Raw genomic sequence first — 26,050 nt, forward strand, 5'->3', positions numbered from 1 at the left:
CAGTGAAAAGAACAAATTGTTATTTTCACCAGTGAAAAGAACAAATTTTCGGAACTCCTTTTTCTATTTTTAGAATATCATAAATAATTTTATATATATTTTATATGATCACGAGTGAATTAAAATCGACATTCCACCGAATCCAACAAATTTTCTTTTTCTTTTATGCTTTTTCACCGTTTATTTACATTGTAAAAGAGTTTAACTGGCAATTTCGCTGGTATAATGACGTCATTTCGTCACATTAATGACGTCATTTGTGTTTTGAAGTGTATTGAGGCACGCAGCGGGAGAAACTCCGAGAAAGGGTAACTTTTCAGACAAAGGGAAGCAGCTGTTAATTATTTTCTTGAAAAGGGGGCATAAAAGAAACAGAAAATGTGTTCATGTCAGTGTTAGATCGTTTGTTATTTCACAATGATAACGTATTGCTGCGCCACTAGTGAAAATATATTTTCTTTGATCACTCTTGAAATAACAAACGATCTTACACTGGCATGAACAAATATCCTCTTTATCTGTAGGGAAAAAACAAAGGGCCATAATTCTGCCACACAATTTTGCAGCCAACATTTCTTTCTTAAAAATCATCTACACATTAAGGCCTTTCTTAATTATCATATACAATATGGATATCATTCCGCTGTATAAGTTTGAGAGACAACGACCCAGTAGTTCAACAGAGGAGCTTAAAACACAAGCTTTAATCATACATACATATATGTACTTAGGGACAGAGTGTCCTTAAGTAAACAGCTTAATGCATCCCACTCTATGGGGGCATACACAATCTCAACCAGTTTATTACCTTAGTTTTCTCTATCTCATACTGCAGGTTCTCTATAAGGATATCTGCTACAGGTTTCCATGTGTTCTTCTCATTCTCAGCTTTTGTAAGGCTCTCCTTGAGATCATCCATAGCATCTTGGAAGTATGTCATTTTCTGTGGGAGAAAATTTGGTATATTATTAATGGTCAAGATAATAAATATGGGCAATGCTCTGTGAAAACGAGGTTTAATGCATGTGCGTAAAGTGTCGTCCCAGATTAGCCTAAGCAGTCTGCAAAGGCTTATCAGTGAAGACATTTTCTGCCTAAACTTTATTTTTGCTAAGAAGAGACCTTCTTTAAACGAAAAATATCATGAAAGCTGAAAGTGTCGTCCTTCATAAGTCTGTGCAGATTGCACAGGTTAATCTGACACAACACTTTTCGCACATGCATTAAAACCCCTTTTTCAAAAAGCACGGCTCATATTTAATTTAACTGCCCTTGTACCTTAACTGTTTTACTCACCACCAGCAAATCATTATTTGTTGTAAGTAAAAATAAACTTATATACTTGAAGTAATTTTGGTGTCATTTATTGATGACTTAATGTTTTTAATTAAAAATTGAACAGCATGTTTTGCATTTCATCAGTTTATGAACTGTTGAGAAAGCGAGATGGCATTTATGCATAAATTAGACAAACGTTTTGGACATTTTATACCCAGATGAAATGTAGAAAATTTGAATTCTTATAATTACAATCTAAAGCATATACAAGCTACAATAAACTACAATTATACCCATATTATAAATGGCTTGAGCCTCATTATGACCACCTTTTGATGTAACTATATCTCCCTTGCACTTAGATGACATGAAGTGAAACAAATATTTTGAAGGTCAAACTAGTATGTTAGCAGGACAACTTCCCTTGTAAAGAAAGAAAGGGCCATATATTAAGAACCATAAACCAGTGGTATGGGATGGAGGGGGCATACAGACCATTCACATTCCAACCAGTGGTTGGGGGTTTGAGGGGAATAACAACCATTAGCATTGAAACAACAAATAAGGGGAATGAAGGGGCATAAAAACAACTATAAACATTGCAACCATGGTTAGAGGTTTGAAGGGCATAAATATTTCAACCAGTGGTAGAGGAATGAAATAACAAACAAACCATAAAGAATGCAACTGGTAGGGGGTTTGAGGGGAATACAAACCATAAACATTGAAACCAGTGGTAGGGAATGAAAGGGACATACAAACCATAAACATAGAAACCAGTGGTAGGTAGATGGAGGGGCATAAAAAGGGATGAACATTCCAGCCAATCTAATAACGCAAGCTTTAAGTAATGAGAATTTTTACACTAACCAATATACATTGTACCATCTTGGATGGGAGCATTATGAACCAAAACTTTTGCTACAATTTACTCTACCTCTGAGACCTCATCCAGTACAGCCTGCCATTGCTTGCATCCCTGATTGAGTTCCACCCACTTCCTGTTAAGCAGACGGATCTGCCGCCGGATCTTCACAATCAGCTGCCGAGCATCTCGTTCTGGGGACTTCTCCAAGCTGCCTGTGTCGCCTGGCAGAGTAAACAAAACACTAGAATCTCAAGACACTGCTGTAAATGTGATGTAAGAAAGACTAGAAATATTAACCCGTTACTGCTTAGATACGCATTTTGACACATTTGTAGTCCCTTATAAAATAAAATTAAGAATCTTATTTAATAGATTCATGTTAAGGCTTCATTTCCAACCCTGAGATACTTATGAGCAGCAAACAGCATAAAACCTGAACCCACTTCGACGTATTAAGTGGGAAACGGTTACATGTGATGTAAGAATGACCAGGAATATTAATTTTTGTACAATATGTACACTTCCAGCATTATTTAATGAAACTATTTGATGGGTAGTTATTGCTAAAACTAGATCGCACAAAAGTAAAAGTCAACAAAGCAATCCTACGTAACCCCCAAAATACTTAGTGGAGTGTCACCTGTGTCTGCTGAGCTGTCCCCGCTGTCCACACTGAGCCTGCTGTCCTCCCCCTCCTCCTGCAGATATTGGCGCCCTGCAGACAACGTCTGCTCCACCAGGGGGCCCTTCAGGTTCAGTTGCTCCCACAGTTTCTGAAGAAATCAAAACAACAGTACTGTTGACAGATGTATTCGCCTTTGCAGCATCTATAAGTGTTATTGCTTTCCTTCATTTTCCATATGTTTAACTCATAATTATTAACTATCATTCAACTCATCAACAACTAAACACCATTTTTACCATAACCATTGTAATCCCCTTTGAGAATTAGTCTGAGAAAATGGAAAAATTCTAACAAGACGACAATACAACAAAAGAAGTAACTCCTAGCTACCTGGTTGGTATCAAGCTGTTTCTTCAGGGATGAGTTGTCTCCCCCAACAGGTCTCTGTGCCTTGAGATCATGTTGCTTCCTCAGTATCCATGCCAACAGGTCCTCTATGGTGTGCAGCAGTCGTAACCACTGTTCAGCATTTGTCTCCAAACGACCCCTGCAATTTATTCTTTATTTCAACCTTGTTCTTGGAAAACTGGGCTTTATGCATGTGCGTCATCCCAGATTAGCCTGTGCAATCCACAAAAGCTTATCAGGGACAACACTTTTGGCTTTTATGGTATTTTTCGTTTAAAGAAATTTCTTTTTAACGAAAATCAACTTCAGGCAGAAAGTATTGTCCCTAATTACCCTGTTTGGACTGCACAGGCTAATCTGGGACGACACTTTCCGTGCTTGCATCAAGTTAAATTTTCCCATATGGCTCATTTGTACAATTTAGGTACAATATTACACTACAGATGAGCTGCACTCTGTGAAAAGGGGATTAAATGAATATGTGTAAAGAATCGTCACATATTAGCCTGTGCAGTCTGCACAGGCTAATCAGAGACAACACTTTCTGCCTAAACTAAATTTTTGCTAAGAAGACACTTTCTGTAAACGAAAAATATTATAAAAGGGAAAAATATTGTCCCTGATTAGCCTGTGCAAACTGCACAGGCTAATCTGGGACGATACTTTAAGCACATTCATTACACCCTCTTTTCACAGAGCTCAGTCCATATATTAGAGACACCATGTCACTAATGAACCTATTGAAAACACTTTGATGGTGTTGTAAGCTGTTTATAAAGACAGGACTCCTTTGTTTTGAAGATGATTGTAAAAACCAGACATGTTTTCATTTAATTATATGGCGATATTTTTTATAAAATTATATTTTGTATCTCCTATAGGTCAAAATACCAGAGATGAAATCTTTCACTTTGCATAAAAAAATTCAAATTCATAAAAGACATATTCTATATTGTTATTGTCACCAGTATTTCAGTATTTTAAAAACATGTGTCTAATATAACACTGTGCAAAGTGATGCATCAAGTGTGCTAATAATTCATCACAAAAGGGGGACAGTATTTGTTACAATAGAAAAACTGCCTGCAAAAGATCATTGAATCACATTCCAAATGAACCTTATTTTCCTCTTAATTACTTAATCATTAGAAATTGCACTCTGGGGATCAGTTCTCCAAGTACCATTGAAATCTCTTATGAATTATTCTGTTCCTCAACACAGAAACAAAGTGACATTAACAATGCTTTGGCACAGTGACAGATTTGCACAAAAACCAAGTGTAGAATGGATCACTTGGAATTAATTTAATTGTTTACATGCATTGATTAAAGTTGCAATGAAAGTTGAGCTTTTTGTAACAGTGCTTTACCAGTGCACTTTATATCCATTAACTAAATCATTAAATGACTTTAAGGGCTGGAATCTGCAATCACATCAACCTCAAAGATCCCAATAAATATCATGTGATAGAAGGGCCAATAGAATAAATGCAGTTGTCTTCATATTGAATGTTAGCGATTAAAATTGTTTACAATTTAATTACTTCTATAACTAAAATTGTATGACTGTATCTTAAAGGCCTAGACGATTTTAATCTAAAAGAGAAGTTAGCAATGAGGTTTCATTCAATGAAGCTTTTAAGGAATCAAAATTCAAGTACTTACGGCTGCAACAGAACGCCAAACCATCCAAAGCACCCAAAAGCAAAAATGACTAGAAGACCCTTTGCAAAAGAGTTTGTCTATAGATGCTGAGTGATTTACCAAATTTGGTCATAATTTGCTTAACGCTTCACCAATTTGGCATGGTGGCTTACCTAATTTGCATAGATTTGGTCATGAGGCTGAGCCAGCGCTGGTTCATCTCCTCAAGGCGCTTGTGTAGCTGCTGGATGTCGGTTCCCACCATTCTTTGGGCCAGCTGGTTCCCAGCAGAGTTCAGGGAGTCATATGTGGCCTGGTGGCTGTCTACCTCCGCTTGCAGGTCCTGAGAACAGAAAAGAGCCATAATGCATGTGCATAAAATGTTGTCCATGATTAGCCTGTGCAATGTGCACAGGCTGCTTTCCAATCTATGAACAGAAATATAGAACATAACAATAGATATTATGAGAAACCTAACCCTTTATCACTCTCATGCGCAATTTTACACATTTGTGATCTGTTAAAAAATTAAATAAAATGTAAGACCATAATATATTCAAGTTTTAAAGGCTTCTTTTTCAACCCTAAGGTATTGATGAGCAGCAAACAGCATTAAACCTTAACAGACTGCGAGTTACTTGCAGTTGTTCTGGTTTTATGCTGGTTGAATATAGCCATTTTTGCTTTGCTTTACACGATTTCACATTTTTTCTATCAATTTATGGTCTTTATCATTTCATATCAACTGTCAGTGTTTGTTTCTTATAAAAAAGGACCAGCATAACATTCATAAGAACTGAAGGGAAGTTCATTCACATATCCCACTGTCAGACAGTTGTGTGTGTGGGAGGGGGGTATGTTATACAATAGTTTCAATACTTCATGTGTATGTCTGGAAGGTGGATATGGATACAAGACAATTGTGTCTGACTGGCAAGTGTTTAAAGGATGAACAGTTTCCTCCTGTCTTAAATAAGGTATCAAATCACCCACATAAGGACAGTGAAACATTACGAACAAACAAAAAGTCCCATCTGCACTACACAAATAAACACAAACAGACAACAATGGATAAGTTAAGATGTTAAATATAAATTAATTCTATTAACTTTGTGTGTCACAAACTTGATTTGAGGGAAAACAATGTTACATTACTGTAATTTTATGGTTTCACCTTCAAATTAATACTTGTTTTTTGTAAGGCAGGAAAGCTGAGCTTTTATATCTATTCTTGGTACTAAGGTTAGAATAAAACTCTTTTCAAATAGGAAATTTACTTTGTTCTTACAACACGTTAAGCAAATGCATTAAGCCCAGTTTTCCCAGAATGATACATAAGCTGAATGCCCAAACCTTAAAATGCAAATATGTGAAAATGGCTGACTCGGGCTCCCTGACCTCTCAAATAGCCTGTATCCAGCTGCCATGGAGTTGATCTATTCAATGTCACCATCACCATTATAATAATGATAATTAATTGCAAGACTATACTGTATACTATGACCATTAAAACCACTAATGAATACTGATTAGGCACAAAGACAACACTGCAGCCACACAGTAATTTAAAACCTATTCTACCTGATGATCATAATATTCAAATTGCATAATAGATTTTATCCATACTGGGACATATTTTGTCATCAATAAATGCATCTAAATAATTTTACTTCAGTAACATCTAAGCAACCAAATCATGAGTTCAGTTCTAATATTGTTTTCTTGTTTATGAAATATTATTTGTTATAAAATGTCTTATTTAAGTGAATCATTTCAACTTCAAATTCATGGTCAAAACAAATGCATTCTTTGTACTTTTATACAACTATTGTTGTTAATGTTAAATTCAATTTAAAGAAATTTCAGAAAAGTCATTGACTTTTGTTACATTGAAAATTGCAATTTGTGACATAACGTTTATGCGACACGATTTGCTTTCCAACTACATAAAGTCAAAGTTGAACTGAACAATAAATCAAACAAAGCAACTCTTTCATTTCTCCAATAAAACGTTTATCTTGGATTTCAATCTGTTGCAATTTCAAACAGACATTTACCTTTTAATCTGCTAATCACATAGGGAAGACTGCATTCTGATGAAAAGATCAGCATTTATAGTTATAATATGGTAAGACATCTGGACTATCGCATTTCTAACGACCAAGATGGGAATTTTAAGGAGAATTAAGCTGTCACCAAAATTTTCCCTTGAAATCTTCTTGTCACCAAAGAAATGACAATGTAGCTGTGTGGTAGCTATAACTATTTGATGCTGATGTTTTCAACACTCACAAATTAAATTTAAACTTTTAACCTTGAGCATATGTTTACTTGTATGCTAAAACTTTCAAACAAGATATTTGCAATTGTATGTAGTTTTTTTATTAAAATGCTGTTTGTACTTTTTTCTATGCATAATATAACCAGCAATGAATAATTCCAGGTGCATGCTTACATGCACAAATTAAAATCAGGCTTTTAAAAGCTTTAAATATTAATTATGTTTAAGTACATACCAGTGTAAAATAAATTATTTCTTTACAATATAATATGGAGATTGATTACTTACAAAAGTTTAAGCTTTGTACAAGTGAAAACTGGAGATAATTTCTAGTACTCTTCAAATAATTGTCAATACACACTCTATAATAGTACCTTTATATATTTGCTAAAGACCACAACATCAACATTCTCCAATGTTACCTCTATAATACCCTACTTGAGACAAATCCCTATTCAGGACCAACAAATCCTTCATTACAAGGAGAGTAAATAAAGGGATAAAATGTTTGTGGCTTAATTCACATCTATTACGCAACTCACAAAGGGGAGATAACTAGCTTTCAGCTAATTTCCCACTTGGGGGTTTTCTTAATTGGTCAGACGCATTCCAGAGGGGTTTAATTTGTTTATTGTAATCAAGGAAATGCCTAATTAATCCGTTTGATCATTCAGGCCATCATAACCGGTTATCATAACAGATCATAAAGGATTACAAACTTACAACCCAGATTTTAGTGATTTACAAATCAGCGAGACCATCATTAAAGCCAGTACCCACTACAACTGTAGCAATGGTTCTTTGCTGTTTTTAAAAGACATGACTGTGTTTTTCTTTTTTTTAATCTTACAAATTTAAGCAGAGAATGAGCACCACTAATGCAAGTTAAATAGACATCAATTATAACAGAATATATTTTGAAATAATGTGTGACTTCCAACAACAAAACTACTGAATAATTGTAAGCAATGATGCATTTCTTCATCTCCATTAATAAACAAGGGCTGTCAGTTGTAGATGCAGCCATTGTGTGAATATGGTTTTTGTCACTGTGACCTTGACCTTTGACCTAGTGACCTGAAAATCAATAGGGGTCATCTGCCAGTCATGATAAATGTACTTATGAAGTTTCATGATCCTAGGCCTAAGTATTCTTGAGTTATCATCCAGAAACCATTTTACTGTTTCAAGTCACTGTGACCTTGACCTTTGACCAAGTGACCTGAAAAATCAATAGGGGTCATCTGCCAGTCATGATCAATGTACCTATGAAGTTTCATGAACCTAGGCGTAAGCATTCTTGAGTTATCATCGGGAAACCATTTTACTATTTCGAGTCACTGTGACCTTAACCTTTGACCTAGTGACCTGAAAATCAAAAGGGGTCATCTGCCAGTCATGATCAATGTATCTATGAAGTTTCATGATCCTAGGCGTAAGCATTCTTGAGTTATCATCTGGAAACCATTTTACTGTTTCAAGTCACTGTGACCTTGACCTTTGACCTAGTGACCTGAAAATCAAATGGGGTCATCTGCCAGTCATGATCAATGTACCTATGAAGTTTCATGATCCTAGGCCTAATTATTTTTGAGTTATCATCCGGAAACCATTTTACTGTTTCGCGTCACTGTGACCTTGACCTTTGACCTAGTGACAAGAAAATCAATAGGGGTCATCTGCCAGTCATGATCAATGTACCTATGAAGTTTCATGATACTAGGCGTAAGCATTCTTGAGTTATCATACGGAAACCATTTTACTGTTTCGAGTCACTGTGACCTTGACCTTTGACCTAGTGACCTGAAAATCAATAGGGGTCATCTTCCAGTCATGATCAATGTACCCATGAAGTTTCATGATCCTAGGCCTAAGATTTCTTGAGTAATCATCCGGAAACCATCTGTTGGACGGACCGACAGACCGACCGACGGACCGACCGACATGTGCAAAACAATGGCATAAAAACATAGATTTCTGTATAGATGGTAAAAATATCAGGTAAATTCTGTGCTTTGCTAATGTCCAACTGTAGCAATCATGTTGGCAGCAAGGTTACACCTTTAGGCTACATTCCACACAATTATCCCAAAAGAAAGTAAAACACCATCAGTCCGTTAATCTATTTTCTTGCCACCATGGGCACTATACTGGATTCCTTGTCTGCCCATATGCAATTAGGGTTGAGTTTAAAACAATTTATCTGCAAACCATTTCTTTATGAGATACAATACTTTTGAGGACAACCTTTGGAATCTAAATTACTAATGAAGAATTATTACTTTTTGGGCAGTCTGGTCTGATAATTGTGACCCTAGAATCATCTGGACCAGACAGAAAACTGCCTGGAAAAGTGATAACTCTAAAACAGGGCCGCTCATTTTGTTCTTCAATGATTTATCCATCCACAAACAAAATGTACCATGAAATTTTGACCACAGACCATTTCACAATACCATTAGCCTTTCTCTCTCAATGGGATATAATATTCTGGACATTTTGGTGGCCATGGTACAGAGGGTTAAAATATGAGTAAAATACATAGATAATATCCATTTGCATTACAAGGCATCCCCCATGGAAAATGGCATCCTCAGACCAATTACAATTATTCTTTTTATTGGCCCTCAGACAATTTTTTTCAGTACTGCGATATTAATTACCCTAAGAAAGAGCAAAAGAATAAGTAAATATGTATTCATACACAAAAATATATATACATGAAACTTAATTCAAATCCTAAAACAATTAGTCACCCATGTATAATCAAATGTAATTGCAGCTCAACAAAAGATTAACCCAGCCACCACAAAGGCCTACATCTGTGTTTGCCATAATACAAAACCATTTACAGATCATCAGTTTATACGACCCATCAGCTGTCGCTAATTATCCTTTAATTCATTTTTCCGAATCCCTTTTGTCTATTAACTTAACACACACATACATTCCTATCACAAAACTGCTCATTATAATTGCAAAGAGTGACTTGAAATTCACGCAGACCTCTTGCTCCTTAACCATGGAAGCTTCTGTTTCAGATTACTTCCCTACGGAGCATGCAAGGAGTTTTAACTTAGTGCACATGTTTTTCCTATGTTTTGTTTTAATTTAATGCAACAACCCAGTAAATGTTTGTTGGTAAGGCACAGCTTTTCATCCCCCTAAAAACAATAGCAACAAGGGCTGTTTGTAAAACATGCATGCCCCCCATATAGGCTGTCAGTTGACCATAGGCTGACCATGACCTTTGACCTAGTGACTTGAAAATCAATAGGTGTCATCTGCCAGTCATGATCAATGTACCTATGAAGTTTCATGATCCTAGGCCTAATTATTCTTAGGTTATCATCAGGAAACCATTTTACTGTTTCTAGTCACTGTGACCTTGACCTTTGACCTAGTGACCTGAAAATAAATAGGGGTCATCTGCCAGTGATGATCAATGTATCTATGAAGTTTGATGATCCTAGGCGTATGCATTCTTGAGTTATCATCCGGAAACCATTTTACTATTTTGAGTCCCTGTGACCTTGACCTTTGACCTAGTGACCTGAAAATCAATAGGGGACATCTGCCAGTCATGATCAATGAACCAATGAAGTTTTATGATCCTAGGCATAAGCATTCTTGAGTTATCATCCGGAAACCATTTTACTGTTTAGAGTCACTGTGACCTTGACCTTTGACCTAGTGACCTGAAAATCAATAGGGGTCATCTGCCAGTCATTATCAATGTACCTATGAAGTTTTATGATCCTAGGCGTAAGCATTCTTGCGTTATCATCCGGAAACCATTTTTACTGTTTAAAGTTACTGCGACCTTGACCTTTGACCTAGTGACCTGAAAGTCAATAGGGGTCATCTGCCAGTCATGATCAATGTACCTATGAAGTTTCATGATCCTAGGCCTAAGCATTCTTGAGTTATCGTCCAAAAACCATTTTACTATTTCGAGTCACTGTGACCTTGACCTTTGACCTAGTGACCTGAAAATCTATAGGGGTCATCTGCCAGTCATGATCAATCTACGTATGAAGTTTCATGATCCAAGGCCTACGCGTTCTTGAGTTATCATCCGGAAACCATCTGGTGGACGGACCGACGGACGCACCGACCGACAGACATGAGCAAAACAATATACCCCCTCTTCTTCGAAGGGGGGCATAAAAATACCCTAAATATTTGCCTCTCTAGAACAGCTGTAAAGACAATCGACGCCCTTTAACTTCTGAGTGTAGGGGTTTTACTGAAGTCACAGCGGAACATGTTATGTAAGCTTATAATTTGGAATCCAGCTTGGAATTTTCAAGATAAATTGAAAAATTCATCTTTAACATTTAATGCAATCCTAATTTATCAATGCATCTTTATGTTTACTTGCACAACTATAAACCAAATTGTCACAAAAAATAAAAATCATGAAAGAGAATTGTATCTACCTGTTCAAATTTTCTAAGCATACATTTGAGATTCATGGTTACTTCCAGTACACTTGGTGACAACTCTAGGCGTCTCTGTCGGGCACGAATATCCCGCGACGTGTTATGCACCAGGGTCGACAGAACATTCGCAAGCACTGGCCACTCCAGAGTTTCCGCTTTGTATCAACGGATCCAAAACAAAACTTCATTAAAAAATTGATAATCACTGCCAGCTTAGATGATTTATTAAGTATCTGGTCAATGATTTGCATCGACTTTGTTATGCTTTACATAATAATTCAACATGTTTAAACTATATATATCTGTCTACTTTTACAGATTCTTAACAATTAAATAACCTTAATAATTTTCATTAATTACTGTTTGGCAGTTTCTTTTCCAAACTTTAAAGATAAATTATTTCACACATTTCTCATTTTATATTCTTTCAATAATTTTTTCAAACTTTTCAAACCTTCAACTTTTTATAAATGTTAATCCCAGACAAACTAAATGTTTGTTGCACTTCAAATAGCATTCAACCATCTATTCTGTGCTTTCGTTAAACTTAAGTTAATAAAAACATCACATATAACATGGATTCTATTCAAACCACTCATAACTTCAAAGATTATATTAAAAAAAACAGTTTTAATGTTTTGCGCACCAGTGTATTTATTCACAGGCACCAATCTTTCCCACCTTCCAAATACATTCAACTCAATTTTTGCTTTGTGTTCCTTAGTTCAAATTAAATTGTAGTTCATCAAATAGTTCACAAAATTGTTCTTTTATATGTTCCATATGACATGAAAAAAAAACATTTTCTACCATTATTTTTCACAACTGATTTTCTCAGTGAATAAATTGTTGTTCAAAATAAACTCATGTATATAGAACATTTGAGCAACACTATCAAGTTGCCTTACTCCCTATGTCTTATAAATGATGTAAGTTAAGACCCAAGAGAGTGCATTATACACTTTCCTCTGATGCGCAATTTATAACACTGTTTGAAGTTGTCCTCAATTCATGTACATTGGTCAGATTTTGTTGTTGCTTTTTTAGAAACAATGAATGATAATTACTTGTTCAAGTCATTCTGAACTTAGGGTCACAGAACTAAAAGATCAACTGTCACTGTAAGGCCCTTTTCAAATATGATTACTATCACAACAAAAAAACACATCTATCTCTATCGCTAAAGCTTCAGTGGTCAAAATATGATCTCTTAATTGTAATTACAGAACAAATATTCACTGTCCCACTGGCATTATTTCCTGGCCATTGACAGAGATTTCAATCTATTAAATTTCAAAACAAATATCCAAACCATTGAGTCTCCATATAATCACAGAAACACTATCTGTCATTTATGTTTAATTCCCTCAACATCATAACCCACACATTTAGCTGCCCTGACCAACAGAATATAAACTTTAACTCTAAAACCAATATCCCTTAAATCTAATTCACAATCCATTCAATGGCTGGGCATAGCCTTCACTACTTTTTATTCCTTTTCATTCATCAAATTTCAGATTACAGATGCTATCAATCCCCTCTTCGGTTTCAATTTCATAGGTCAACACCTTTTGGCTTAATTACAAAATCAATTAACTCAATTTGCCACTATTACTGGCAATTATGTCTCCAATCACAAATTGTTCTTCATTGCCCAAAGCCAAGATATGCCAATCTCAGCTATCATTCATAATGTTTCAACCAATGGCTGTTTGTCAAAGTTCATGAGGCAGCAGGCTAACTATCACTGAATTTATAGAAGGCTGCAATTCAAAGGTAGGTTGCAGAGAATGCCAACAACAAACAATGCCTGGGGACTGATGGGAGTTGAAATTGGAAACTGAAAATAGGTTAATTACTTATTTCGTAGGCATGCTGCAAGGTAAAACTGTAAAATCAAAAGGCATGATTTGGAAATAATGAGGTCATAATTGATTTAATATAGTACGAAGTGCTTGACACATTATATGATTGAATTTCGTCATGATTTATCTTCCAAGTTTGTGCCTGGCGTCAAATTTTTCTATGGATGGAGAATTTCCTGTTGTACTAGACATCATTTGTAGGCAGCACAGGTAAACCAATAACTGGATCTTTCATGCATGATGGGTCTTTGTACTTTTATATGGAATATTTAGTTAATTCATTGGCAAAGATTGAAAACAAATTTCAAACCCCCTGACATAAATTTAGAACCAATTTACATAAATTTAATGAATCAACATACAAATTCTTTGAATTGATATCCCCTGCCAATTTCAAAATTACGTGACAAACAGATGGACTAACGGACAGAATGACGGGTGGACGGATGGGGAACGCCCATTTTTGGCAGGGGATAAAAATGCTCTTCATTCTTCTTAAACTCAGTTAATGGTCAGATCAAATAGGTCACCCTGGACAAAAAGAACAGCTGACCTCATCCAATCTACAAATTATTGCAGCTTTAACTTGTAGTATGACAGAAGAAATTAAATCAAATTTAAATAATGTAATGTAATAAAGTTTCTGGGAAAAATAGGTTACACAATATAATGAATAAATGCATAGAACTCAACAGATTAAATATGACAATTCTGTATGAATTACTTGCACTTTTTTGTATATAAATCAGACTTAATAACAGACATAACCGATTATCTGATACTCCGAAGATAACTCGACTATCAGAATAATTACAGAGAAGACATTGGTAAAATATCATGAAGTCAATGCAATCCCAGACCAAAATGCAGAGTCTGCAGTCAATAATACCAGTCCATAGACCTGAAGCTATCAATTTTAAAATAAAGACTTAAAGACTTAAACTACTGAAACAGTTTAATAAAAGGGCCCCAGGTGCATTTCTTGATGTGCATCAATTAAATATTGTCATAATGTCTGCTTAAAAGGTACCACTAAATCAGATTATTTAAAGTCTATTCTTAAAAAAATGTCCAAAAAACAGAAGTGATCAATTGGGCAGCAAGGTAACACCTTTAGGCTACATTCCACACAATTATCTCAAAAGAAAGTAAAACACCAGAAGTCTGTTAATCTATTTTCTTGCCACCCTGGGCACTATACTGGATTCCTTGTCTGCCCATATGCATTTAGGGATGAGTTTAAAATCATTTATCTGCAAACCATTTCTTAATGAGATACAATACTTTTGAGAGCAACGCTTGGTATCTATAATTTTCAAATGATGAATTATGACTTTTTGAGGCAGGCCTGGTCTGATAAGTGTGACCCTAATATCATCTGCATCAGACAAGATGCTGCCTGGAAAAGTGATAACACTAAAGCAGGGCCTGCCACTTCTTTCATCAATGATTTATCCATCCACAGGCTTAATGTTCGGTCATATTTTGAACACAGACCATTTCACAATACCATTAGCTTTTCTCTTGCAAATGGCAATAGTTTTCTGGATTTTGTGGCAGAAATGATACATAGCGTTAAAATATAAGTAAAATCCATTGGTCCATTCGCAGTGCTACAGCTAAGATTTGAAAAGGGCAGCAGGATATTTTGTCAAAAGGGCACTTTTGAGCATATAGTTGTGTCATCTGTGACGTTCCCTGTTGCATATTATATTCATAATATAATATTTGTTATAATACATTATTTTCTTTATTTTTAAACATTGTGAATAAAATGTCTACAATGAGGAATAAATCAATAAAAGAGTAACATTTTATTAATAATAATAAATTATAATATGTTAATGTAATTTTGCCAGTTATGAAATTAAATAATAAAAAATATTTTTGTACAAGGACAGATTAAAAGGGCAGGACATTGCCTAGGAAAAGCAAAGCGCGGCTTCGGAACGGCGGGGCGGTGCGACCTTCCATTCAGGCATAGCTGGAGCACTGCATTTGCATAACTTATAATAGGCTAAATTTAGAAAATGGAATCACATGAAATCAAGGTCATCACAGCTCTGAGCAAATAATATAATTCATTTTATTTGCATTCAGACAATATTTTTTCAGTACTGTGAGTTTACTTTCAGTAAGGAAGCAACAAAAAATATGCAAATATTTGATACTACAGATACAATTAAAAATATAATACATGAAACTTGATACCAATCATACAATAATAAGTCACCCATGTATAATCAAATGTATTTGCCCCTCAACAGATGATGAACCCAGCCACCATGAAGGCCTACATCTGTTTTTGCCATGATACAAAACCATTTACAGATCTTCAGTTTATATGACCCATCAGCAGTCTTTAATTATTCTCTAATTCATTTTTGCGAATCCCTCTTGTCTAACCAAAACACACACATACATTCCTTTCGGAAAACTACTCATTATATCCGAAATAGTAACCTAAAATTTGAGAACTCTTGCTCCTGAACCAAGCTTCTGTTCCAGATAATTTTCCTCTGTATGTATGCAAGATTCTTCATCTTTGTGCTCCCTGTTTTTATTATATTTTGTTTTTACTTAAAGCAACATTGCAGTAAATGCTTATTTTTAAAGCACAGATTTTAATCCTGCTAAAATAACAAGCAAAAATATGAGCTAAATATTTTGCTTCTCATACACAGCTGTAAAGACAATCTTTTCTGGTTGATTTCAGAGTAGGGGACTTACTATAGTCATAGCAAAACATGTTTAAAAGCCTATACTTTGAAAATAAGGCTGTACTTTTCAAGACAAATAAAAGAATTAAGCTTGCATATCAAATGAAATGCTTAATAATTAATGAATCCTCTTGTTGAATGGCTCTTCTATGAACCACATTGTCAAAGAAAACAAATTCATTAAAGAGAATTTTATCTTAAAAACAAAATCATTTAAAGAAGTTTTATCTACCTGTTCAAATTTTCTAAGCATACATTTGAGATTCATGGTGACTTCCAGAACACTTGGCGACAACTGAAGGCGTCTTTGTCTGGAACGAATATCCCGCGACGTATTATGCACCAGGGTCGACAGAACATTCGCAAGCACTGGCCACTCCAGAGTTCTTGCTTTTTATCAACGGTTCCACAAAAAAACTTCATTAAAAATTTTAATTTTTTGCCTGCTATGGTGACAACTACAGAATCTGGTCCATGATTTACAAAGACTTTGCATTGCTATTCATTAATTCAACAGTTTAAAACTATATATATATATATACTTTTCTAGACACCTTTCAATTAAAAAACTTATTTTTTTTTCATTATATCCATCCATTAGCCCGCTGCTTTTCTGCTTATTTCAAAATTAACTGTTAACAACTTTTTTTCTTACTTAATATCCTTTTAAATACATTTTTCAAACTGTCCAAATTTTTGAACCCTTTATTCCTGTTTATCCTGAACAAAGTTAAAAAAATTGCATATAAAATAACACACAACCATCAATTTGAATGAAAATTAAACTTCAGTTAACTAAACATAACATATAAAATAGATAGTTATTTAAACCACTCAACTTCAATAGAAATAGATCATAGAAATAAAAACACTTAAAAGGTTATGTGCACCAGCGCATTTATTCATGGGCAGCTTAATTTATTTCCCAACATTCTAAGACATACAACTAAATTTATTTTTCTCAGTTTAATTACCTGTTTAGTTAAAAAAAATAGTTAAGTATGCAAATATGCAACAGAATGTTCTTTTATACTTCTATATGACATAAAAATAACTTTTTATGATTATTTTTCACAACTTTTTTATTTTTTGGTGAATATATGGTTTTTCTATGTAAAATCCAGCAGATATCACATACAACAGTATCAAGTTCCCTTACTCCATATTTGTTACTAATTATGTAAGTAGACCCAAGAGAGTGCATTTTATACACTTTCATCTGCTGTGCAATTTTTAACACTGGTTTAAGTTTTCTTCAATTCATGTACCAGTTTTTGTTGTTGCTTTTTAGAAACAACCATTTTGCATGCCATTCTGAACATTGGGTCACGGAGCTAATGGATCAGCTGTCACTGTTGGCCAAACATGATTACTTTATCCTGACAAAGAAAACACATCTATCTCTATAACATCATCTTCAGCGCTAAAAATATGATCGCTCAGTAGTAATTACAGAACCAATAAACACTGTCCCAGTGGCATTGTTTCATGACCAATTACTTATATTTTTATCCATGAAATTTCAAAACAAACATCCAAACCATGTATTTATATATTATCACCAATAAAATCACAGCAACACTATCTGGCATTATCTTCTATGATCTGCAATATTTAATTCCCTCAACATCATAACCCACACATACAGCTGCCCTGACCAACAGAATATAAACTTTCACTCTAAAACCAGTATCCCTTAAATCTAATTCATAATCAATTCAATGGCTGGTCATACCCTACACTACATTATATTCCATTCAACATAATTATTTCAGATTACAGATGTTATCAACCCCCTCTGCTGTTTCAATTACATAGGTCTACACCTTTTCGCTTAATTACAAAATCAATTAACTCAATTTGCCACTATTAGTGGCAATTACTTCTCCTATCACAAATTGTTCTTTATTGCCCAAAAGCCAAGATATGTCAATCTCAGCTATCATTCATAATGTTTCAACCAATGGCTGTTTGTCAAAGTTCATGAGGCAGCAGGCTAACTATCACTGAATTTATAGAAGGCTGCAATTCAAAGAATTATGGAGACTGCCTACAGCATACAGTTCCTGGTTATTGATGGAGTTGAAATTGGAAACTGGAAGTAGGTTAATTACTAAATTCATAGGCATGTTGCAAGGTAACCCTGTCAAATCTAAGGGCATGATTTGAAGCTATTGAGGTAAAAATTGCATCATTATAGTAGGTGCTTAAAAAATATTATGATTTTACGATTTATCTTGCATCAGTACATCAAGGGTTAAACTTTCAATTTAAAGTTGTAATTGAGTTCATTTATAGGAAGCCGAGTACACCCACAAGTGGATCTTTCATGCATGGGTATTTGTGCTTTTATATATCGAAAATGTAGCACATTCATAAGCCAAGAATGAAAACAAATTTTAACCCCTCTCACATCAATATTAAGGTATATATTTAAAGTCAATTTATGTAAATTGATGCATGACAAAACTGCTCTTGATCCCAATTTAACTAGGTAAATGGTCAGATCAAATAGGACCCCCTGGTCAAATAGTAAGCGACTATATCCTCCAATCTACATATTATTGCAATTTAAATCTGCAGTGTTACAGAAGAGATAGTGGAACATGTTAATAATGTAATTTAACAACGATTTTCACACTTATTGTGAGAGTGACTTTGACCTTTTACCTTAAATGACCCCAATTTAAATAGGGTCATCTACTTCCAAGACCAATGCAATGTGAAGTATCAAGCCAATCAGTAAATCCGTTCACGAGTTATTGATCGGAAACGGAACTGGCCTACTGACAGACAGATCGACAGACAGACCGGCAGACATCCAGCAAAACAATATACTCCTTCTTCTTAGAAGGGAGGCATAATAAGTTAAGGGAAAAAATGAACAAAACAATGTCAACCGATTCTCAATGGAAATTCTGTATTAATTACAAAGGAATTTTTCTTCCATGAATTAGACTACATTTTATGTAACAGACAGAACAGATTGTCTGACACTCGGAAGATAAATAGACTATCAGAATAATTACAGAGAAGACATTGGTAAAAATATTTTAAAGTTATTGTTATCCCGGATAAATAAGCAGAGTCTAGCTGCAGTCACTTATACCAGAACATAATAGACCCTTCTCGAAATAAAATACGCTTTTTAACAAAATACACTTTAAGAAGTGCATTTATTCTGCGCTTTCTCCAAAAAAGTGTATTTTTTCTGCGTCTTTCGTTTTAAAAGTACACTTAAGTGCATTAAAGTGTATTTTTCGAAATTAGAGCGCGTTTTTTCATAATCTTTTGAATTGCCAAGTGTATTTTTTCTGTACTTTTATATGATTGAGTGCGTCTTTTCAATGGAAGTGTATTTTTAACTATATCTTTTCCAAGACAGTGTGTCTTTTCAATTTAAGCGTATTTAAGTGTATTAATAAGTGTATCTTTTCTGGGTCTGAACATATTTTATACTTTTCATACATTATATATTAGTAGTAAAAATTTTGTAGGATTTACAAAAACAACACAAATACAAGTGTTATGTATGACATTATCAAATGTTTATTGATTATTTGAAAACATCAAGAAAATAATACTATTCATAATAAATTTTTTAACAACAATGCTTAACAGCTTTAAAAAGCACAAGTTCAACTAAATCAGGCTGTGGGTCACTTATTAAAAATATTGAATGTGTCAAAAATATTATGTGGGCTTCTGGCAAGCCCACATAATATTTTTGACACTTTCAATATTTTTAATATTTAAATTATATTTTCTCAAATTTCTTATACTGATATTTAACCCAAATAAAATTAATATCTACCACATTGTCTACTAAACACATTTTTAAAGGCAATTAAAATAATATTTATAATAGAATTATAATTTTCTAACACCTTTCAGTATGTCAAATTGAAATATTCACAAATAAATATAATATGCTAAGGGTTATGTGCATGTATTGTAATTTGTGATTTCATAAACAATAAACAGATTGTCATTTCTCAGTAATGATATTCAATTTAAGGTCACAAAGAGAAGAATTGTTATCAGTGATGTGTATTATTCCATAAATATTTTGGTGTTGAAATTTGCCTTTATCAGTAGATATATCTCAAGCTGACACAACAGATAAAAGATCAGCTCTCCCCCAATTAAATCAAATATGCATCATAAACACTAATCTCTTATCAGTGATGCAGCAATGCCTAACAAAGGGGTGCATATCATCTGCATACTTTTGATTGGTTGATAGTTTTTGTTTTGAAAACAAGCCACTTTTGATTGGTTTAGGGCACAGGAAGTAAATTTGTTTAAACAAGCAGGTGTCAGCAACTGATAATGAGCTACATTTTTAGACATGATTTAGCAAATTAAGATTTTAAATTGTACTTGTAGTGTCAAATGTCTTGAAATACTGTCAGCATGAAGTATTGTGTGATGAAAACAAAGTGTATTTACTACAATGTAGTAAATCAAAGGAGGTCCAAAGTGGCTGGATACTGAAGAACAGTTGTAACAGGTTTGTATTTTTATTTCTGCATCCCTTTTTTAATTAAGTTCATTGAATTAATTATGATCATTATCATGTTTATGTATTGTCTCTGGTATAAGGATAAGTAAATGCATTGTAATTTTAAGGAAAACTAACACCAATTGAAACAAAAATAGATAAATATACAAATTAAAAAGTGTTAATGTTGTGTACAGTGAATTATTATGGCTGTGTTTTATGGTTATTGTCATCTTAAACTTTATTTATAGCTAAGTCTGGTCATTACTGAATGGACTTCTTTCCCTCATATTTCAATGAGAACTTTTATATTTTGATTTTAAAGGTAAAACTCTTGCCCCAAGGAAAGAATGTGCATTATCACCTGCTAAAAAAGGAAGAAACAGGGGGATACTTACTGATGTATGGACTTTAACACCAGGTTTTTACCCTTCAAGAGTTGGCCAACTAAAGTGAAGCAGGAGAGTGGGCTGTGCTTGACTAAGAAAAGCTGGATTTGTTGAGAGGTAAAACTATACAGGTTATTGCATTTAAAATGCATCACACTTCCAGCCAGTCCAGACAGCCAAATGAGACCACGCATCTTAGTTCATTTTCAAACTGTATTGTCTACAAAACGCTATTTCTTTGATGATAAGAGTTTAGTCACATGTGATCACAGGATTAAAAAATTGCAAAAATAAACAAACAAAAACAACAAGCAAACAAACTTGCATTGATTTAAATTTCTAATTATAATCGCAACAAGATTACCATTACAGCAATATTTCATAGTTAAGTGAAACAAAAACCTTACAATTTAACAAGTATGAAGAATGCCTCGCCCTTTTGATAGTGTGTGATATCATGTTTATCTTTTGCAGATCAATACGCATTCAAGATCCTTAAGAAGAGAAGGACACAAGCAACATCAGTGGTAGATGTCACTCCAGCCCCTGCTTTTCCGGTCTCGCCTGCTGCTTTCCAGGTCCCTCCAGCTGCCAAGATCAGGTCTAGGCACTGGCTGCCATCCAGGTCCCCCTGGCGGTTGCGGTCGTGTTCTCAAATGGCTGCTGTACTGGACTACTGGTCCCACCACCATATTCGGTCAAGGTCTCTCCAAATGCTGAAGTCCAGGTTCCTCCGGCCACTGCGGTTCAGGTACCCCCAACAGCTGTGACCTAGTTCTCTGCAGCAGCTGCGATCTAAATATATTGACCCACTGCGGAACACTGCGGTTAATCGTTTTTTCCATACAATCTTCCACAAATGCCTCATTTTATAATGAAGTGTACAATTCTTATGTTCATATTTGTTTGTGTTATAAAGATGATTTTCCTGCACATTGTGTTTTTTTCCCTTAAAACTGCATGGGGCTATTACTTTTTTTACTGAAACATATCAGCACAAAATTGTAAAAGACTTTAACATACTTTAATACAAAAAAGTGTTTAAACCCACAGGAACCCGTCTGTAGATCTGCCATAGTCATTAGCACTTTTCTATGGATTTCCATAGAAAATATTACGGAATTCTACGGAAATCGATGGAAATCCATGGAATTTGATGGAATTCCATCCACTTGCCAATTTTCCATCTGAAGCTGTTATGGAATTCCACGGAATATCAACTAAAATTCCATGCATTTCCACGGAATGTATGGAAAACACCATGGAAAGTTGGACTTAGCCATTTTTTTCAACGGAAATCGTTATGGAAAATAACTTATACATTTTCTTGGATGGAAATCAATGGAAAATAACTTAGAAAATTTTCGCTGGTTGTCTGAAATGTATTTGTAGTTTAATACATGTATGAATTTATTTGCATCATGTATTTTGTATTTAAAAGAAAATGCAATAAGGATAAATATAAATTTGTTCTAGAAATTGGAACAGTTCTGGAACTGTTCCATATTTGTGTTCTAAAACGTATGTTCTGGAATTGTTCCAAAACAGTTTTTTTAGAATAAATCCAGAACATTTGTGGAAAATGGCTTAGGACTGAAACTGTTCCAATAATTTCAAGAACCTTTTTAGAACATTTCAAGGACAAAATATGGTCAAGAAATTTCTAAAAATGTTTTAAAATGTAGTTCTAGAACACATCTAGAATGCTTTAAGAACCAGTAAGTTCTACAAAAGTTCTAATGGGGAATTAGAACACATATAGAACACCTTACACTTACAAATAGCCAAATAGACTTCATAGTAGCGACAGCAGCAGCAGCAGTAGTAGTAGTTGTTGTAGATGTAGTAGCTGTATTAGTAGTAGTAGTTGTTGTTGTTGTAGTAGGTGTTGTTGTTGTAGTAATTGATGTAGTAGCAGTAGTGTTTTTTATATCAGTAGAGGTTGTGGTGGCAGAAGTAGTAGTAGAAATAGTACCATTAACAGTTTCTGAAGCAATAGTAGTAGCAATAGAAGTAGCAGTAGTAGCAGTTGTTGCAATAGTAGCAGTTGTTGCTGCTGTTGTTGTTGCTGCTGTTGTTGTTGCTGCTGTTGTTGTTGCTGCTGCTGTTGTTGTTGCTGCTGTTGTTGCTGCTGCTGTTGCTGCTGTTATTGTTGCTGCTGTTGTTGGTGGTGTTGTTGATGCTGTAGTAATTAAAGTAGTAGTTCTGCAGAAGTAGGAGTAGTTGTTACTTTCAAAGCAATTTCTACAAGTTAAAATTCCTTAACCCTGTCCAAGTGGTATACACACTGTTTTTTCTCAATATCAAACTCAGCCAGTCCAGGTTGTCAAATAACAATCTATCTGATAACCCCAACGTGTGCTTTGCATCAGATGTTGGGTATGTTTGCTGCAAATCTATTGGTTATAAGATATAACAGCCTTTTCTAATTGGCTGAATTCAAATACAGAAAGTTTACCTGTTAGATTGAAACATGAAACATGGTGAACAATGTACTGGTTAAACTTGTTAAAATAAAGTTAAAGAAATTTAACAAACAGAAGAGTTCATGAGTTTTTCCATTAAAAACACTTTCTTAAAATACTTATGTATTTATATCATTTGGAAAGTGACATGAAATATTGCTAAAGAGTGATGCATACAGTGTTTGAGCAGTCTGTCTAGGAATAGAACAACAACTGAAGGTTTGTGTTTTTTATTATTTCTAAATATTTCTTTAAATTTAATCTTCTTATGACATTATTGTAGACCTTTTTATGTGATATTTGAGGTTTTAGTATGGCAAATATTAGTTTAAAAGCAGCTGTCACCCATATTTTCACCAAATTTTCACTTAGTGGAGTTTGCAGGTTGAAAAAGGAAGTAATAAGACCTATGTGGAGAAATTAATAACGTTGAATGTAGTATAGGAATTTTATTATGCAAGGTTATGGAACTGAGGCTAAGGAAGTTTTGTACTGTGCATGGTGAGCACTCAATGCTCATTAATGGTGTTAATGTTTATTATTTTCCCCCGCCATAGGCGGAGGGATATTGTTTTGGCGTTGTCTGTCCGTCCTTCCATCCTTCCGTCTGTCCGTCTTTCCATCCGTCCGTAGCCATATCCTGGAAGTGCTTTGGCGGATTTCATTGAAACCTGGTTCGAGTATATATACATGGATAAGAGGATGATGAACGCCAAATGGAATTGTACACCATCTGTTAAAAACGGGGTTATGGCGCTTTGTATCTTTAAAAAATGCTTGTTTGAGTGTCAAATATAATACTTATGTGTCCAGAAGCATATTGGCGGGGGATATCAATTCAACGTATTTGCTTGTAAATAAAAAATTAAACCAATGGAATTGGTTTTTAGGTATCTGAGTGTGCATTTTCATACCAATAGAATTACACATCATTCTATTTATAGCAATATTAAATTTATACTAATCATACCAACAAATTAAGTTATGCTTAGTGCTTTGCGATGTATTCACTTCGTTTTAAGTTCTCTTTCTAAAGACCATTTAACAACTTAATATTTAAAACAATTCATGAATTACGTTCCCTACACATTTTCATTATGTGCTTTAATTACCATTGACCAGTTGATGGAAGATACTGCAGAGTTTGGCAGGGAAATAATCTAACAGCAAAGCAGCTCTTTAAGCGCATTTACCTAGAGGACTTACAGGGCCACAAATTCATGGTAAATATTGTCATGCCCTGGGCTAGATAAGTTATTTTATGTTAACCACCTGAAAGTATTTTGTCTTGGAATTCAAAATATTGGTCTTAATCAGTTACACTTTTCTGGATCCTGTGATAACTTTAAAAGTTCTAAGTATTTTTTCATGAAACTTGAAACATGAACAGATGACAATAAGGACATTTTGCACGTCATTTCATGTTGTTTATAATGCAAGAATTCTGGTTGCTATGGCAACAAATATATTTAACAAACTAAAAATAGTGAAGTTTAACAGGTAGGGGACCATATTGCTTTGCAATCTCTTGTTATAGTTTGAATGTAAATAACTCTTTGCTTTAGACATTTTTATGATTTTTTATTCTGTAGAGCACATGTGAGCAGTATACAATGTACCTCATACCAAAAAGGACCCGGAGGCAGTGACTGGTGTTCAATATTCTCAGAAGAAAAGGAAAATGGCAGTGGAAGACTTGTACAAACATTTTTAAAAACTAGCCTCTGTGTTAAGCCTGGCAGTCTGTGGCTAGTGACATGTTTTATTTCGGTTACTTCTTGTATAAAAAAGACCAGTTATTTATTTTGTGAATTGTATTTTGTGTTTGTTTTTTGTCTTTATTTATTTGTGTTTTTTTTAATTTAGGAATTTGAAACTTGGATAATTGAATAAAGTCCGTGTTCAACAGTACTGAGCATAGTATAATAAATAACAAATTTACAACAGTTGTTAATTTGTTATGTATTATTATTAACTATGCTCAGTACTTGAATACTGGTTGTCTGCATGGGAATTTGTTTTCTAGAAAGTTGGTTTCAGACTTAAATATTTTTGAAGTTAACCTTCGGAACTTTTCTAGAATTGTACTGGAACACATCAACTAGAACTGAACTTCTGTTATCATACTGAAAGTGTTCTAGAATTAATAAGGAACAGTTGTTGAACGTTAAAACTTATGAGAAAAACTCTAGAACAATTGTGCGTGATGTGTGTGTGCATGTAATTGTGTGTGTTTATGAACATATGTTAGAAAGGAAGTATACTTGTCATAAGAGAAATGTAAAATTCTACTTCTATGTTTTATATTGTGCCTTTTATAAGTTTTTCTTTTCTCACCTGTATATGCGGGCATGTTTATGGATGTGTTTCTGAATGTGTGCATGCATGCCTGTGGTTAAGAGAGTTGGTACTTTATGAAAATGTAAAACCACTCATTTTTGAATATGTACTGTGACTGCATGTGTGTGGTTAATGATTGATGCCAGATCTTGTTCTTGTTTAACTTCTATGATGAAACTTTTAGTTACATTCACATTTGTTTTTCAAAATCGATA

At 34.3% G+C, this 26,050-nt stretch overlaps 1 protein-coding gene and 1 long non-coding RNA gene across 3 annotated transcripts in view; one reads left to right on the forward strand and one right to left on the reverse strand.

The window, feature by feature from the left end:
* LOC127850937 (dystrophin-like) overlaps positions 1 to 26,050 on the reverse strand; it is a 241,431-nt gene that overhangs the window by 37,541 nt on the left and 177,840 nt on the right. For both annotated transcript variants that reach the window (XM_052384339.1, XM_052384338.1), the window contains 5 exons: positions 4,997 to 5,166; positions 3,162 to 3,318; positions 2,787 to 2,919; positions 2,216 to 2,367; positions 809 to 943 (listed from right to left, as the gene is read on the reverse strand). In XM_052384339.1, coding sequence (XP_052240299.1) covers positions 809 to 943; positions 2,216 to 2,367; positions 2,787 to 2,919; positions 3,162 to 3,318; positions 4,997 to 5,166 — 747 coding nt within the window. The remainder of the gene's footprint in view (positions 1 to 808; positions 944 to 2,215; positions 2,368 to 2,786; positions 2,920 to 3,161; positions 3,319 to 4,996; positions 5,167 to 26,050) is intronic.
* Positions 20,015 to 25,270, forward strand: LOC127850941 (uncharacterized). The gene is made up of 4 exons (XR_008035569.1): positions 20,015 to 20,650; positions 20,967 to 21,147; positions 21,505 to 24,718; positions 25,088 to 25,270. It is a non-coding gene; the product is annotated as an uncharacterized LOC127850941 (long non-coding RNA).

This window comes from Dreissena polymorpha, chromosome 11 (assembly GCF_020536995.1).
Source record: "Dreissena polymorpha isolate Duluth1 chromosome 11, UMN_Dpol_1.0, whole genome shotgun sequence".
Classification (NCBI taxonomy): domain Eukaryota; kingdom Metazoa; phylum Mollusca; class Bivalvia; order Myida; family Dreissenidae; genus Dreissena; species Dreissena polymorpha.